At 41.8% G+C, this 15,785-nt stretch overlaps 1 protein-coding gene across 1 annotated transcript in view; it reads right to left on the bottom strand.

Moving 5' to 3' along the window:
- Positions 1-12,922, bottom strand: part of dclk2a (doublecortin-like kinase 2a) — a 41,721-nt gene extending 28,799 nt beyond the window's left edge. Inside the window, exons 1-2 of the mRNA XM_071923380.2 lie at positions 12,517-12,922; positions 7,348-7,685 (exon numbers count right to left, since the gene is read on the bottom strand). Of these exons, the coding sequence (XP_071779481.2) occupies positions 7,348-7,685; positions 12,517-12,922 (744 nt within the window). The remainder of the gene's footprint in view (positions 1-7,347; positions 7,686-12,516) is intronic.
- Between the last annotated feature and the right edge of the window lie 2,863 nt (positions 12,923-15,785).

The following is a 15,785-nucleotide window of genomic DNA, read 5'->3' as shown; positions in this document are numbered from 1 at the left end:
CAGAGAGGGTGGCTGGGACCTGTGATTTGATTTTGGAGGAGCAGATGGTAGGCTGCTGCTGGAAGGCATTCTGGGTGTGTGTGTGTGTGTGTGTGTGTGTGTGTGTGTGTGTGTGTGTGTGAGTGAGTGCAAGTGTGTGTGTTATTGGCACAACTAAGCCTAGAAAGTAAGGTTTTTTATAGAATCTCTATGGGGCTTTGGTGTAACTTGTATGCTAAATATTTTATGCTCATTTTTAAGGACTCCCAAAGTATTTGACAATATACAGCTAACACAAAGCACCGGTACTTAAGCCTAAGACAACACTGTATGGATAATATAATGCACCACTGAATGGCATATAGTAACATTTGAAGGGGACCATGTGAACATTTACTAATACACAACATGCGATTTTACAATCCCTTGTGCTATAATCCAGGGCGAGCATTCATACAGAAGCCCAATTCAGACGTCAAAAGAATGACGCACTAACCCACATGAGGACATCGGGCTATGCTGTCATAAATCTACCATTCACAAGCCACCTAATCTCAGTGTTACAGGGTTGAGTGTGTGCGTAAAAATAATTTGGGCTGAGTGTGAGAGTGAAATCTAACTGTACATTCAAGCAGCTGAGCTGGATCATTGGTCTGCTTCCCTGTCACAATCAAAGAACCCAAGAAGAAGTAATACTCTCCCTTTCTGCTTCAAGGCCATGTGTCAAAACCCTTTAAGAAGGACATGTCACACTTGATAAGAAGTGACATAAAGAAAACGCCTTCACTACACAGCCGAGGAGGGGGGGGGGGGGGGCAGTATAAAACACTTTCCTGTACCGCTGCCATACAAAAGAGGATTCTCCTTTTCTCACATAAACAAACACACCGGCCCATTCCATGCATGGGGAATCATAGGAGACGTGGCTTGTCTAGCCACGAGTATGCCGCCAGTCAGGGTGTGAAAAGAGGCTTATCTGGGAAGACAGGCTCCGTCACAGAGAGCTCCACACAAGTCAAGCTGTCAGATTAGCTAGACGTGTCTGGTCTGGGAGAGTGTTACCTCCTCTCTACTCTCTCCAAGCACATGGGGGCAGGGGAATCGAGAAAGTGAAAACAATCTATGTTGTTCCATTCAGTTCTCCAAGTAATAAACAGTCAGTGTTTAGAAATATCAAGATTAGGTTTTGCATGCTGTAGCCCATATAAAACATTCAATGAGTTTTATATTCAGTTGAATTGAGTTCTATTGTCAGGTGTCCAGCTCTGGTCTCCAAGGATCAGGTTGCAGGCTTAATGGGTTAAAACTCTAAATTAGACTCTTAATTTAATTCAGAGAGAGTCAAGAGAGTAATGTGAGTCAAGAGTGAACATACAGTACGTTCTTCTTTATGTGGCTACTGAGATATTATTGCATGAAAACACACATGCTGTCTTGCCAGTGAATGTCTGGCTGCTGCTGTAGGGCGGTTGCATCAGCAGGTGGATGGGACTAAAATAGCTAACTTTCTTGGAAGACTATGAATAAGTGTTAAAAAGAATGTAGCCCGTTGTAAATGAACGGCTTTGTTACAAATTGAGCATCTCCATCTGAAAGTTACACCTCCTCTCACAAAATGCTACAATTAAATAAAATCTTGGTACTTTTTGAAGAATAGTAGGTAAGTCCTTGGTTTACAAAATGCTATCACTTTCATAGATTTTATATTTTAAGTACGACAAAATACATTGGCCCGTGTTCTTTGAGCTGTCCTTGCAAGAAAACCAACACAAAGCTGGTTATGTGACAGGACCGAAAAACTAGAACATAATTTCATTTGTCACACACAGCTTAACCGAATTACACTGCCGTTGTCTGTAGTAAGTGACACGGCATCGTTCAAGTGAAGGACTGAGTATCGGTGGAAATATTTCAGCACCAATAAGAGCTTCCAATGCTTCAAATTTGATACCGCTTATAAAAGAATACTCATCTTTTCTAAAATTTCTTACAGCAGCTCTTCTAAATGGAATCAGACAGTGATGATTTCTTCAGTACAAATTCCCATTATGAAGACAACTTGAGTACTCTTGGTAAAAAGCCAATACTTTGAAGCCTTTTGATGCCTTAAAATCAATATGGTACCCATTAACATTCTTTTTCAATACCTAGTAATGTGCGGATGGCAGGCATCCTGTTTTCCTCCCTGTTGATTTGATAGTAATAGACCTCGGCTTTTGCTGCAGTCATCACTGCTGACAACAAGGACATGTTATTGGATTATCGCCTCATAAACACATCAACCTCAAAGATTGATCTCCCTATAAATGGGGACTATTGATTTTATCTAAAAGGCATTGCTGTAGAGGAGCATGTGATGACACCATGTAGGATGCACTATAAGAGCCGCACTATCACATGTGACAGAGGAAACTCAGTGGTGGAGAACTTTATGGTGAGCAGATGTATGTAGTATGTATGGATGGATTTGGCATGCTCCAGCAGAAAGCAGGAATCATCCTTCAAAGGAAAGGAAAAGGACTGTTGCAACTGATGGCTGATGGTTTCATCATCAAAAACCCTGTGATGAGCGCTATCATCTAGGGAAGCTAAATGGCACACTTATCAGCAAAAGAGTTAATGTAATGTGTCACCTCAAGAGTGTAATCCCCAAAACTATACAACATGTCCTAAATCATTAATACAAATGGCTGAATTATGATCTAAAATATAAATGACTACAAAAAAATCATGACTTGCTCCTGCATCCTATTTCAGTGGGCAGAGAATTCATTATGCAATGAATGTTGGTGTTATGTTGGTGGCAGAATTGGCTGGCATCCATTTTTAATCCGGTAAAAGGATGTTATGTTTTCCTGAAAGCACTGAAAACAGGCCAGAGTTGCTGTGTGCTTTGGGATTTTGCTCCAATGACTTACCCATATTGCTGCATTTACGATCATACTGTAGGCAGAGCTGTGCAAATGACTAATAGTGAATAATATTTTGATTTCTACAGTTTTCCTAACCACACGACACATCATCTCTCCAGCCTATATTTATGGACAAGACAGAAATCTAGGCACGAACATTTGTTTTATTTTGGCAGGCGCAACTTGAATGATGGGAGCCTTGGTGAAACAGCTTTAACTTTAACAACTGCATGAGTGCTCATGATGTATAAAAATACAGAAAATAAAATGTAACGGAGCACATCACTTTAACATTCTTCAGGCATTTGTGCGGGCCAACCATTATACAGGTATTACCCTAATCGTATCATATTAACATAATGCATGTGGAGTTCTTTTTTTTCACAGCTTTAAAAGATAAAAAGCCAGGCCTGGTTGATTTGGGGCTGGGGGGGATTCAATGTGAATTCCAGGGATAGACACTTCACCCAGACAGACCCTGGAGCTCTCAATTTGGATTCACTACTAGCAAAAAGGCAAATCCCCAGAGACGTTATCAAATGCCTCCAACAAACCGCCACATTCTTGCAGACGCAGACTTCCAGCGGCAGTTGCCTGGTTGAAACGAACCCTTGAGACGTTGGAGGAAGGGTACTCCCTCTCTTTCTGTCTGTCTGATGTTCTCCCCGCCTCTTTTCTCTCTCTTTCTTCTCATTTCACAATCATAAAGGATTAGTCTAAGTGGCTACTGTACATCAGTAGAAGCTGGATAGCTCGTAACAAGACAGCTGGACACTAGAATTTTTTCCCAAGCACCCAAGTAACTTGAATGCATGGAAACAGGTTGCGCTTGCAGCCTGTTGCAGAAGCCCAGAAAGGCCTGCATGGCTGTTAAAATGATCTAGGAATCTACTGAGAGATGGAAACAGAGACACACCAAGGCTTTTTGTCACAGATTCAGGACTGAATTGGTCATGGAGGAGATTCTCATGTGTATCTCATGAGAACCATGAATGGGCGCAGCTATGGGCACTGCACTGATTAAGTGATATTTCACTTTAGTACAACATTTTCGAACACGCCAACCTCTGGCATTTACCATCTAGAGTGTGTACCCCCAACCCCTGACAATCTTTAGTGATAATTACCAAGAGGCAGAATTACTCCTTGATATAATTACACAGACTACAGTAAAAATGTAGTATGGTAAATCTACTTTAAGTAGGATTTAGTTGTATTTCTGATTACCAGGACAGCCAGTGTTGGTCACTGAGTGCTTAGGGAAGATATGTAAAACATATGGATTTTAAATGTCATGGGAACAGTAGAATTGTTATACCAAAGCTACATATCACTTTCAGAGTTGACCGAGAGAGAGAGAATACACTGCATTCAGTGTAGGTCTAAACTTTATCGCTTCACAATTATTCCCACTAGCTGAGTTGTTTTCACAGACATCAAGTTGAAGACCGTCCACCACACTAAACGTTTTGCCAGTGCAGCTATGTGCCTGTACAGTGCTGGTCTGGTGACAGAGTGGATGCTGGGCCGGCCCTGTCAGAGGAGATAAGGATCATTATTCTCATGAGTCATTTCTCCGGCCTGTCCTGCCCATGAAGATTCCTGTCGGCTCACAGGGAACAAACATCAGCCGGCTCGGTTGTCACACTTGGATTCTCAGTATTAAGCTCTTAGGCATTTGAAAGGCATTTGAAAGGAGGACATTCTTCTTTTTCACTTCCCCTAGTTGTCTGCCATCAGTATGTTTTTGTGCGCACAGCACAACAACACAGTTTGAGTGATCATGGCTACATTCTAGATAAGAAAGTAAGACATAAATAAAAAAAAAGACCTCATGAGAAAATATCAGAAGGCGGCTAAATATGCTAGAGCGGCTTTCTTTATTGATCTCATATCAAAGAACTGCCATAATCCAAGGGTTCTTTGCAATGTACTAGGCTCTGTCACCAGCCCCGCCCCCAGTCTGGAGTTTGATTTGTGAGTTTTTAACATTTTTACCATAGAGGCTGAGCACTCACTCCCCCTCACCGGGTCATATCTATTACTATGGAAATGTATGCAATTTGTAGCTGTTTGGAACTCATTTCTCTCTCACCTCTATCAGAAACTGTATCTCTCTCTCTCTCTCTCTGTATGAAGTCCAATACTTGCCCCCTTGATGTTGTTCCAACTAAGTTCCTGAAAGAGGTCTTTGACACAGTTAGTCCTGGTATTTTATCGATAGTCAATACCTCTCTGGAAAATGGTATTTTCCATTGTGTTAGGGTTAGGGTTCAACATCAAAAAAACAAGGCTTGATCCCTTAAATCCAAGCACCTACAGGCTGATCTTCAGGCTTCAGTTTTATCCAAGGTTTTACAAAAAGTTGTTTCAAGACAAATAATAGCTTTGAGCAATTCCAATCGTGTTGCAATGCATAGCACAGAGGCTGTTGTACTCATTAAACCTTGTGACCTTGTTTTAGCAGCAGATTTGGATGAAAGTTGGATTTAGTTCACTTAGTGCAGCCTTTAACATTATAGACAATGCAATTTTAATGGACCACCTCAAATTCTGGGTTGGCACCAAGGACACAGCACTTAATTGGTTAATCTCATACCTCTCTTTTTTTATGTTTTCATTTTTTTAACCTCTTCTATCAATCTTCTAATTTATCTCTCATTTAATGCTTTTACTATTTCTTGTTTTATGCTCTAGGTAAAGCACTTTGTAAACTTTGCTTTAAAATAAGTTCTATATTTCACAGTGGGAAACTCTTCTTCTTCAACTCACATTACCGTTGGAGTTCCTCAAGGTTCAATATTAGGCTCCATTCTGTTTTCCATTTCTGTTTTTCCCCACTTGGCCATATCATCCGAAACACAATATTTCCTTCCACTGCTACACTGACGATACACAGACATATCTACCCCTGAAACCCACTGACTCCAGCAGCCAAGCCACTTTCAAGGAATGCCTCAGTGATATAAAGTGCTGGATGTCCCACAGTTTTCTACAGCTAAATGAAAATAAATCAGAAGTAGTTTCATTTGGCTCCCTAAACACATTTGAAGTGAACTAAGCACTCTGTCAGCCAATGTCAGCTGCCAAAAATTAGAGAGTCATTTTTGATGGTTATTTGTTTGTTGAAGAAGAGAGTGGTGCAGTCTTGCCTCCCTAAGTTGAAAGCAATTTCCAATTTCCTGAGTTCAGCCATTTTATCATTTAGTTATCTGGAGAAAGTCATTCATGTTTTAATCGCATGTTCTTGCCTCACAGTAATACCATTACTCTTTATTCTGGCATCAACCAAATTTAACGTCTTTGGCTTGTTCACAATCCTGAGGAGCTTAGGCTAGGTGAATGAGTATAAATTGCTTCTTGAGACTTGCTTTTATGTGATGTCTTTTATCCTATTAGCTTTTATTACTAATATATTGTTTTTACTCTCTATTCTTATCTTTTTACTGTATCTTGTGCTGTCTTCTTGTTTTAACTCATTTTAAAATCACTTTATGAGTTGGATGTTTGCTTTTATTTCACTGTTAAAGAAAAAAAGGCATACAAATTACGTTTATTATTACTATTATGTAAAACCTGGAAGATATTTACTTCCCCCAGATGAGGCAACATTAACATCAATCTTTTTGATTAGGGACACAAAAGGCACCATGTGTTCAAACTCACCTCATCTCATAACACCGGGGAGCCCTAGATGAGAATTTCAAATGGAAACATTACTATATATGTGTCCCAGATGGATAGGATTGTAGCGCAGACAGTCAGTCTTGCATGACTTAATAGGGGCGGATCAGGTAGGGAGGAAAATATACTCAAGGATTTGGCCAAAGGACTGAACTCAAAAATGTATTCATTAGCGTCTAGTTGAAATAATTGTGGCATGTAATTATGTTTGGATGATTAAGCAGGGTGTAATTACCTAGACTGCTGACACAGCTGAAGCCTATAGATCATAGTGGTTCTTAGAGATAAAACATTTGGCTGGAAAAGCTCAGCCTAGCAGTTCCATCTGGTTCTCATATGCACATCTGACACTCCCGTTCCTAACGTAGTCCTGGAGAACTGTTATGAAAGAACTGCCTCACCCAACTTTCTTATCAGGTGTGCAGTTATTTATCTCATGCTAAACAATAGATGATATGAATAGAAAGTGGGTGGCAGCAGGGTGACCTAGTGGGTTAGAGAGGCTGTCCCATAACTGGAATGTCACAAGTTCAATCCCTGCAACGGCCATTTAGTTGATGAGTTCACAGATATTGTCAAGAATAAACACCTTTCACTGCTTTACAAGAGTTTGCATGGTGATTAGAATACAGGCGCTGCAGTTAAACACCCACATGACAAGCAAGTAAGTACTGCTAGTCAGGCTTTGGGATACACTCCTGCAATCTCCAGTACCAATGACTCCAGTTTTAGTCCTTTAAGCTAAAAAGAGCATGTGTGGTATTAGCCTTACCTGCTTGCCCTCCAGAGTGTACAGCCTCTTCACAGCACCAGAGTCCAGCTTGATCGCATCAGTGATGTCGGTAAGCACCTGATCGAAGGAGTGGGCCGTCTTCTTATTGAGGAGTATTCGCACCGCCTTGCGGGGTTTGACGCCGCTGCGGATGACAGTGACTAGCTTGGGTTTGATGAAGTCCTTGGCCTCGCGCTGCAGCTCGCTCTTCAGCGTGCTGAGGGAGGAGAGGGAGCGAGACGTGCCGGTCTTGCTGCCCACGGACCAGTTGGGGTTGACATTCTTAGTGTAGTCCACGCGGCGGAAGGGTTCATTGGAGGCGCACACATAGCTCTCACCTGGAGGAAGAAAAGAAAATGGCAGAAGTGACAGTCAACAACCTGACGAAGACCAAGACAGATCGAAACATTGTGTACTGTGATTAAATGTCCTGGAGCAGCATGCTGTTATGCCGATTCACTTTTTAATGATGTATTTCTCTATCCTGCACCAGCACTAAGGTGAATGTGCACATAGCCTCATGTTATTTAGAAATGACAGTCAAAACATGGGTCGATTGAAAATCACATCAACTCCTGGCAAAATGTTCTTAAGAACAGCCTTTGTAGAATGAAATATGGGGGAAAGGCGTGTGCAGACTATACATATAAGGCACTAGAAAAAGATCCCAGCTTATGTGTTTGGTATGCACCGTAAAATAACTCACCCATGTGGCAGTAAGCCAATCAGTTCTACAATGGATAACAAAGAGTTAACATTCCTCAGTGGAACAAAAAGGCACATTGAGAGGCCAGGCCAGTGTAACACTGTCTTCTCTCTCTGTCAGCTGTTGAGCTGCTGCACTGGCCTTCCTCCAAAGCAAAGCATTTTGTTTTTTTTCTGCCGGCATTCCATTCTAACAGTTAACGAGCAAGTGTTTCCCCTTAAGAACAAAGTCATGTGACAACTACAGGGGCTTTGCTGGTAAAATGAAAACCACAATAAGAATGTCCTGTGATTGCTTTGAAGGCTGAGTGTTGGATAAGAAAATGTGTTTCTGCTCCGCCGTTCTGTTTCACTCTGAGAAAGAGAGAGAGTGAGAAAGTGAGGGAGAGACTTTCTCTTCCTGCTACATTCAGAAGTGCTGAAGAGTCCAAGAACAACTGACCTTCTCTCAGAAGCAACGTAAGCTTAACAGCAGCCTCATATAGATTATAATACTATGTCTGCATTCTGCTGTAGTGAGCATCCGCTGTCTCTCAGTGAAGTGATTTACAGGAATGGGCCAGAAGACAAAGGTCAGGGAGTTTCTCACTGAAGGACTTGCAAAGAGATCAACAACATGGCTTCAATAATAAACAAACTGATAAACTGAAAAACATAAGTAGCGTATTAAAATTATGTCTAACCAGCAAGGAAACTGAATATCCTGCAAAGCATTATACACCAGATCAATAAAGATCATACTAATCCATTACATACTGCTCAAGCTTGTTTAGACATGTTTCTGCCAATGATAGCTACGATGCACCTGTATCTTTGAATCTGTGTGACAATCTAACAATGACTGGGTCTGGTTCTTTATAAAAAAAGAGAGTTGCTTAGCCCTGAAGCTGACCGTAGACCTAACCCACATCAGAATACAGTCCCATATTACACAGAACACAGAGTCCTACTTGGAAAAAACATGTGCTGTTCACAATCATCTTGGCAAAAGTTAACTTTACTGATACATGTAGAAAATAAAGTCTTATCTATTAAATTTTGGTTATCGGATGTGTGTCAAGACAAAAGATTTGCGAGACGGTGCAAGACAGCCTTATGAGACAGCGTGTCCCACGGTGCCTGGCTTTATTAAGCTAGCAATTAACCAAAGGCTAATTAAGAGGCTAGGACACAGCTGGGGGGACTGAGCTATGGCTGAAAATGAAGACAAAATATAACTGGGGCTGCCATCCATACGGGGGCACCGACAGAATACTGATGCTCTCTGATGGCGGCTGGTGACAGAAGTGTATTCCCAGGGGCTCGGGGGTCTCAGGTGTGACGTCCCCCAGCGAGGTTAGGGGAGCCTCAGCCTCCCTCCGCTGGCTGTAGTCCCCATGTGGAGGACAGATGAGATCGCCTTTAACAGGGGCGTTCACCCCAGCTGCTCCCACTGTAGTGGTCACACAGCTGCCACTCATAGAACACACACACCATCACTAAATGGTAAATCACACAGTATGACTGGTGACATTAAGGCCTGAAAAGTGACCCCTTGAGATTCTCAGATGCAAATAGCAAATGTATGGTCTTTCCTAGATTTCTGAATTAATACTCAATGAATATTAATCTCATCTATCCATTATGCATACTTTCATGATGCTGGCCAACGTACCTTTTCATTCAAAAACTATAAATGTATTAATCAAAGTAAATTTTCCAGCCTCTGTGAAACTAACATGGTTTAAAACTCAAAACATTCTCCTTTCAATGATGAGTAGTCTTTCTTGATAATTCATTGGATCTGTTATCAATAATGAACTTAAAACCATGACATTTTCTCAGTAAAAGTTGATTTACATTACTACATACATTACTTACATTACATGTGCTGTATTTTCAGTATGAGGTTTAGCATGTGATTCAGTCTCAAAGTTCTCTTTTCAGCCAACCGATACTCATTACACACCGTTGCTGAGTACAACAAGACTTCAACACAGCTAGAAATTAGCTACTAATGCCGCTACGCTATCATATATTTGCGAACACTTAGGACATAAAAACCTTAAAAGGCTTAATTCCTCCCAACGGAACTGATAAATCCCTTGGCTCAGGAGACTTGTTATTGTCCCAACAAGAATTTGTTTATCAGTGAGCTTTTTGTGCACCTCTGCATATTCACGCCATAAACTACAAAGCTCTTCCTAAACCCCAGTTCAGTATCTGCTGCCTCTCTGTGTTCAGTTCCACAAGCACAGCAGTTCAAGTTGACTGGTCGACCCAGTAATCCCATCCAGCTATAAGGGGCTCACATGTGAATGGTGCTTGATTGGGTTTCCACACAAAAGGCCCCAGCAGTCCTCAATCAATGGAGGCAGACTGCTGAGCTGTGCAGTAATGTCCTCTCTCCCTGTCCATTAGATGGGTGAGTAAACAAAGACAAGACACTGCTGCTTCGCCCGCCTGCGTCTCCAGCCGGAGGGGCTTTGGTGGAGAGTCAAGGCAGCCTGTGTGACTACAGCACATACTTGTGCTTGACTTGGGACAGTGTGATGGCCTTGCTGTCGTCATCATAGACCCCTATGTTTACGTCACTGACAAAATGAGCTGTTGAAGCATCAGAGAGGGGAAGAACTGTGGAGCCAAAAGAGTTTTTTCTAGTTTGGGACCAAACTCTTAAGTGCAACGTCTGCTAACAATAAGAGGAGAGGTGAGGTTTGTTAGAGGTTTCAAAATAAACAGGGAGAATTAAAAACCAATAGGACTTGTGTATCAGCTGCAACTGAACTCTCCTTTCTTAGATGACCTAATCACCTAATCATTAATACACACCCAATGTCCTCATTTAGCAATGGGTGACCTATATATTGAAGCGCAGAAGTGCAGGAGCAGAATGATCTGTAGCAGATCCAATGCACCAAAACAACTTTTGCTCAATATGCCGAACTATGCGATGCTATGCGGATCAGGCACTGGCCTAAATCTTCCCCGGTCTCTCAGGGGATGGGGCAGAGGAAATGAGTGTAGTGCAGAGTCGAAAGTTTTGGGAGGACGTGAGATGAAAATAGCCGAGGATGTGAGAGGCATCACTGCAGTAAGAGGTCGGCGGATCCGGAGTTAAGTGTGGCCGAGCGGTAACCCCTCGTGTTAAAAGAGGATTGCTCGGAGGTCACGGAGCAGACAGCACACTCTGGGGCTGAACATGAAGATTAACTTATTACTGAGAGGTCGCTGTCCCTGCAGGCGGCACAACACAGCGGGAAAGTGAAGGGGTAGGAGGCTGGATTCCACATGTGTCTGCAGTGTAGCGAAAACTGGAAGAAGATGCGACTGCCTTTGCCACATTATTTTAAACCTTTTTCAAAAACTACTGTGCCAAGAATGCATTAAGCCCCCACCTGCTGCACCCTCCAAAAAGACATTCACTGACCCTACATAAACTCTGACTATAAGAGGCAGTATTTTTTTACAGTAATTTTTTCAGCGGTGGCTATCAGTTTCAACTTTTAGTTTTTAAATTAGAACTCAATAAAAACATTTTCTAAATCTTCAGTCAACTCTAAAACAGGAGCAGTGAACAGACGCTGGATGGGGGAGGGAAAACCTTCATCTTTCATGCCCCAAGGGTGAAATAACAGCCAAGGAACCCTGCACCAACAACACACACACACACACACACACACACACACAGGCAGGCATGCACTTACAGTTATACAGGGCACGTTCACACCCACACAATCTGGGCTCACCAATACATACTGAATCAAATACACTCATTTGGAGAGGGAAGGAGGGAGGGAGAGTGAGAGAGGCTCCAGCTGAGATCAATGGATGCACATTAGTGCAGACCTGTGTTGGACTAAGCCCCACTTACCAGGGAGCTGCTTGCCTGCTTGGCTCTGACTGCTGCTCAACGCTGGGTCAAGCATGTCAGAACAGTTATGTCAAAGCAGCCACAAAGATGCATGGGGGTAGAATCCAACAAACCATAATGGGGATAGATACAGTACTGTAGAACTCTACCAGGATGCCTTGCTCAAAGGAGGATTATTCTCAAAGAAATATTTTGCTTTGAAGTCGAAATTTCAGCTTTCCTGATAGACCACATAAATGAAATATTCTAAGTACACAGCAATGCTCAAGTAGGCCTAGCTCTCAACATGTGAATGTGAATGCATGTGTTCTGATCTTTTGAATCGCTTTTGCCCAACTTGCCTGAGGCCATAGTCTTGGCCCAGTTGTTTAATACCCAAGGCAAAACTGTTTAGGCTACAGTATAGGCCTGTGGCAGAACATTCATACACACTGACTTTTAATAAAGAATTAAATTTGGTGACTTCAGAGCCTATATAACTGTTCATTACCGTTATAGCCTATAATTCTTATATATAAATCCAATGCGCATTGCCATAAATATGTTCATGCATTGACCTCCTTTCGTGATGTATGGTTACATGGAGAGGAGGTTACATTAGTGACCCTTACCCTCTACTAACTCATCCAGACTGGTGATCCTCTTGCCTCCTTCCACCGTGTATAATGTCCGGACTCCTTGAGGAAGGTTGACGTTGTCCGAAAGGGAGCGGGTGAGCTCCATAAGCAGCGCATCCAGGGACCTAAAACGGTCGTTGGACACGGCGTACACCAAACCCTTGAAGTATTTGTCACCATTGCGATAAAACCGCACTTTTCTTGCTTTCTTCTCCGATGTGAGAGACTGGAGTGTGCGTGTGCGGTAGAAACTACAGTGCGCACTGTGCGCCGGGCTGGGGACCAGTCCGTTACCTCTGGAGCCTGAATGGGACCCGGAGCCTGAATTGGCTCTTGGTGACCGGTGCGTCTTCTCTCGTTCCTCGAAATGTTCAAATTCAATACTTCTGCTTAGCGACATGTTTTCTCCCTCTTTCTTTCTACGGTACACACAGTCCCAAATAGAAAAACAACCGAAATCTTTCTTTCGGCACCCGTCTTATTCCAGTGAATGCTGTAGAAACAATGCGTCGGCAACCGGAGGAAGGATACACGTGTGCGTCTCCAGTCTCCAGTTCCAGTCTAGATACAATTTGTTGCAGCTGCACCGGCTGCTTGTTACAAAGTCTTACGTCGCAGCACACCTCTTAAAAAGAGGACATGAGACAAGAGGGGTAGGATCAATTCTCAGCTCCACAGAAGATAAACCCGTCCTGACTGTTCCGATGGCTTTGCCTACAAAACGCAGTGGGCACAATATTCCAAGCGGCAACTCGGGACTATCCGGTTGAAACTGTGGCAAATAATGGCCAGCTTTGTTTGACAGACATTGCAGTGGACCCGCAGTAGGCCCACATACAATGAAGAAATCTTCAAGACTTCAAAACTTCAGTGTGCCGCAAAAGCCGCAAGCCTCCTTTTCCTTCTCACATCCTTTCCCTGACTGCCCGTCCGCTCTGAAGCTGTCAAATCAATGGGGATGGAGAGAGGGAAAGCCTTATCCGCCCCAGGGTCCTAATGCTACCTATTGTTCACTAATGTATTCAGGACCTGAACAATGAAGTGTTTACACTCCTCCCCGATGACCTCCAAATGCTTTCAAAGTATATAAGTACATTATATTGGGGTCATTTTGCCTGGGTATAGAGTCTGAGAGCCTTAAAAACAGAGCCTGGTCTGTTTATAAGATGATTTCAATGTTACAAGTGGGCTGGGCCAACATAAGTCCCTTACTAAAATACAACCATAGTCATGCTATAATAAATCTTAGAATGATGCTACTTTATACAAATATAACAGCAAAACTATAAGTCACTATAAGAAAGTTAGAAAGTTTTTTTTTTTTTTGGCCATTCAAAATGCCCTGATTAAACTTATGCTAGTGCTAAACCCACATAAGACGAAATACATGCTCTTTACCAGTTCACGTACAAAAAATCCTATGAATTTTAACATTAGTACAATAAATGGGATTCAAATTCATAAGGTCCAGTGTTACAAGTACCTAGGTATCTGGTTAGATGAAAAATTGTCTTTTAAACCCATGTCAATGAACTGACTAAGAAACTAAAGTTTAAACTGGGTTTCTTTTTTAGAAATAAGCAATGCCTTACCATGAGTAGTAGGATGCAGATTGTACAAGCAACATTTTTATCAGTGCTTGATTATGCAGATGTGATTTATATGCACGCTGGGGCCCTGACACTCAAACCCCTTGATACTGTTTACCACAGTGCTCTTAGATTTATAACTGGTGACATGCGTAGAACACATCATTGTATTCTCTATGAGAAAGTAGGATGGCCATCTCTTACCACTTGAAGAGAACAACACTGCCTTTTGTTTATTTACAAAGCCTTACGTGGCAAGCTACCATTGTATTTGTCTTCGCTTTTAAGTTTCAGTGCTACAGGATATCATACACGTTCATTAGATTGGACATTCCACGTATGAACACAGAGTCAGGAAAGACCGCTTTCACCTTTTACGCTCCTAATAGATGGAATAGGCTTCAGGACTCACTCAAATTGGACCGACTTGTCTCCATAGAGACGTTTAGGGTGCTGCTGGATGATGCATTATATAGGGATTGCTCTTGTTTCTCTTAGTTTTCTTATTTTGTCTGCATGTGGATTGTCTGGAAATAACTTGTGAATTTTGTTTGTTTTGTTTTCTTGTTGTTGTGTACACAGGTCTCTCTTGAAAACGAGATCTCAATCTCAATGGGACTTACCTGTTTAAATAAAGGAATTTAATTGAATTGAAGAAAGTTATAGGAATATTAATATTACAGTGATACCATAGGAGCAAAAAAGTACCATAAAGTACAGCAGAATCACTAAAAGCTAACTACTGACTACCAAAGACATACTGTGAGTATGGGAATATTATAGGAACATTATAGTGATTTTTCATTAGGGAAAGGATACAGATCCTTTCAAGGTGTTTTCAATATTTCCAGTAGGCTATATGCTGACCAATATAAGTATTACAATGTTTGAACTGTTATTTTGACTGATACATAATTGTACTTTTGAATGATTAGATAGATAGATAGTTAGATAGATAGATAGATGCAGTAGGTGTGTCTCTGCAGCTCTAAACTGGACGCTGCAGGTCTGCCGAGGTGAACGCCTAACAGTGAGATTATTCAGAGCGATGCCAGTTTCACTCTGCCACCATCCTGATCAGGCTCTTACCTACGTCACCACCTGGCACGGCAACACAGCACAGACTCAGACCTGGGCCGCTGTCACTGCAGCTTGTCAAAAACAGGGCAAACTGATTAGTAATGAGCAGACTGGGGATAGGTTAACCCATTTTTCAAACACCAGTAGCCTAATTCTTGAAGCAAGTGCAACAGAAACTATCTTTGTCACATTTCATGAGTAGCAATCAGGGACAAGTCAGTGTTAAAGAAAAAAAATAGGTTCGCTCATAGTGAGTGGCTAGAAACTAGATATAAGTGACCTCTTTCGGCTTTTTTGCCTTCTGCTACTTAGAGGCCTACTCGAAGAAATCATCCCACTTATGCTACAATTTGGGAAATTCAGTAATGTTCCTATATATTATTATAATATTATTTTAGACATTTACTTAGTCATTTACTAGCCCTAGCCAGACTTCAGACTTCACAAAAAATCAGGAACATTCATTCATTCATTCACTCACTCATCCATTCATTCACAAATTTCACTCAGTTTTACATATAAATCCTAGCACTGTATTTTCAGAGACAACATAAGAATTCTTCAAATCAAAAGGCAGCAATAACAATGCTGCGT

This window comes from Centroberyx gerrardi, chromosome 3 (genome assembly GCF_048128805.1).
Source record: "Centroberyx gerrardi isolate f3 chromosome 3, fCenGer3.hap1.cur.20231027, whole genome shotgun sequence".
In the NCBI taxonomy this organism is placed as follows: Eukaryota; Metazoa; Chordata; class Actinopteri; order Beryciformes; family Berycidae; genus Centroberyx; species Centroberyx gerrardi.
This window is presented reverse-complemented; position numbering and strand designations above follow the sequence as displayed.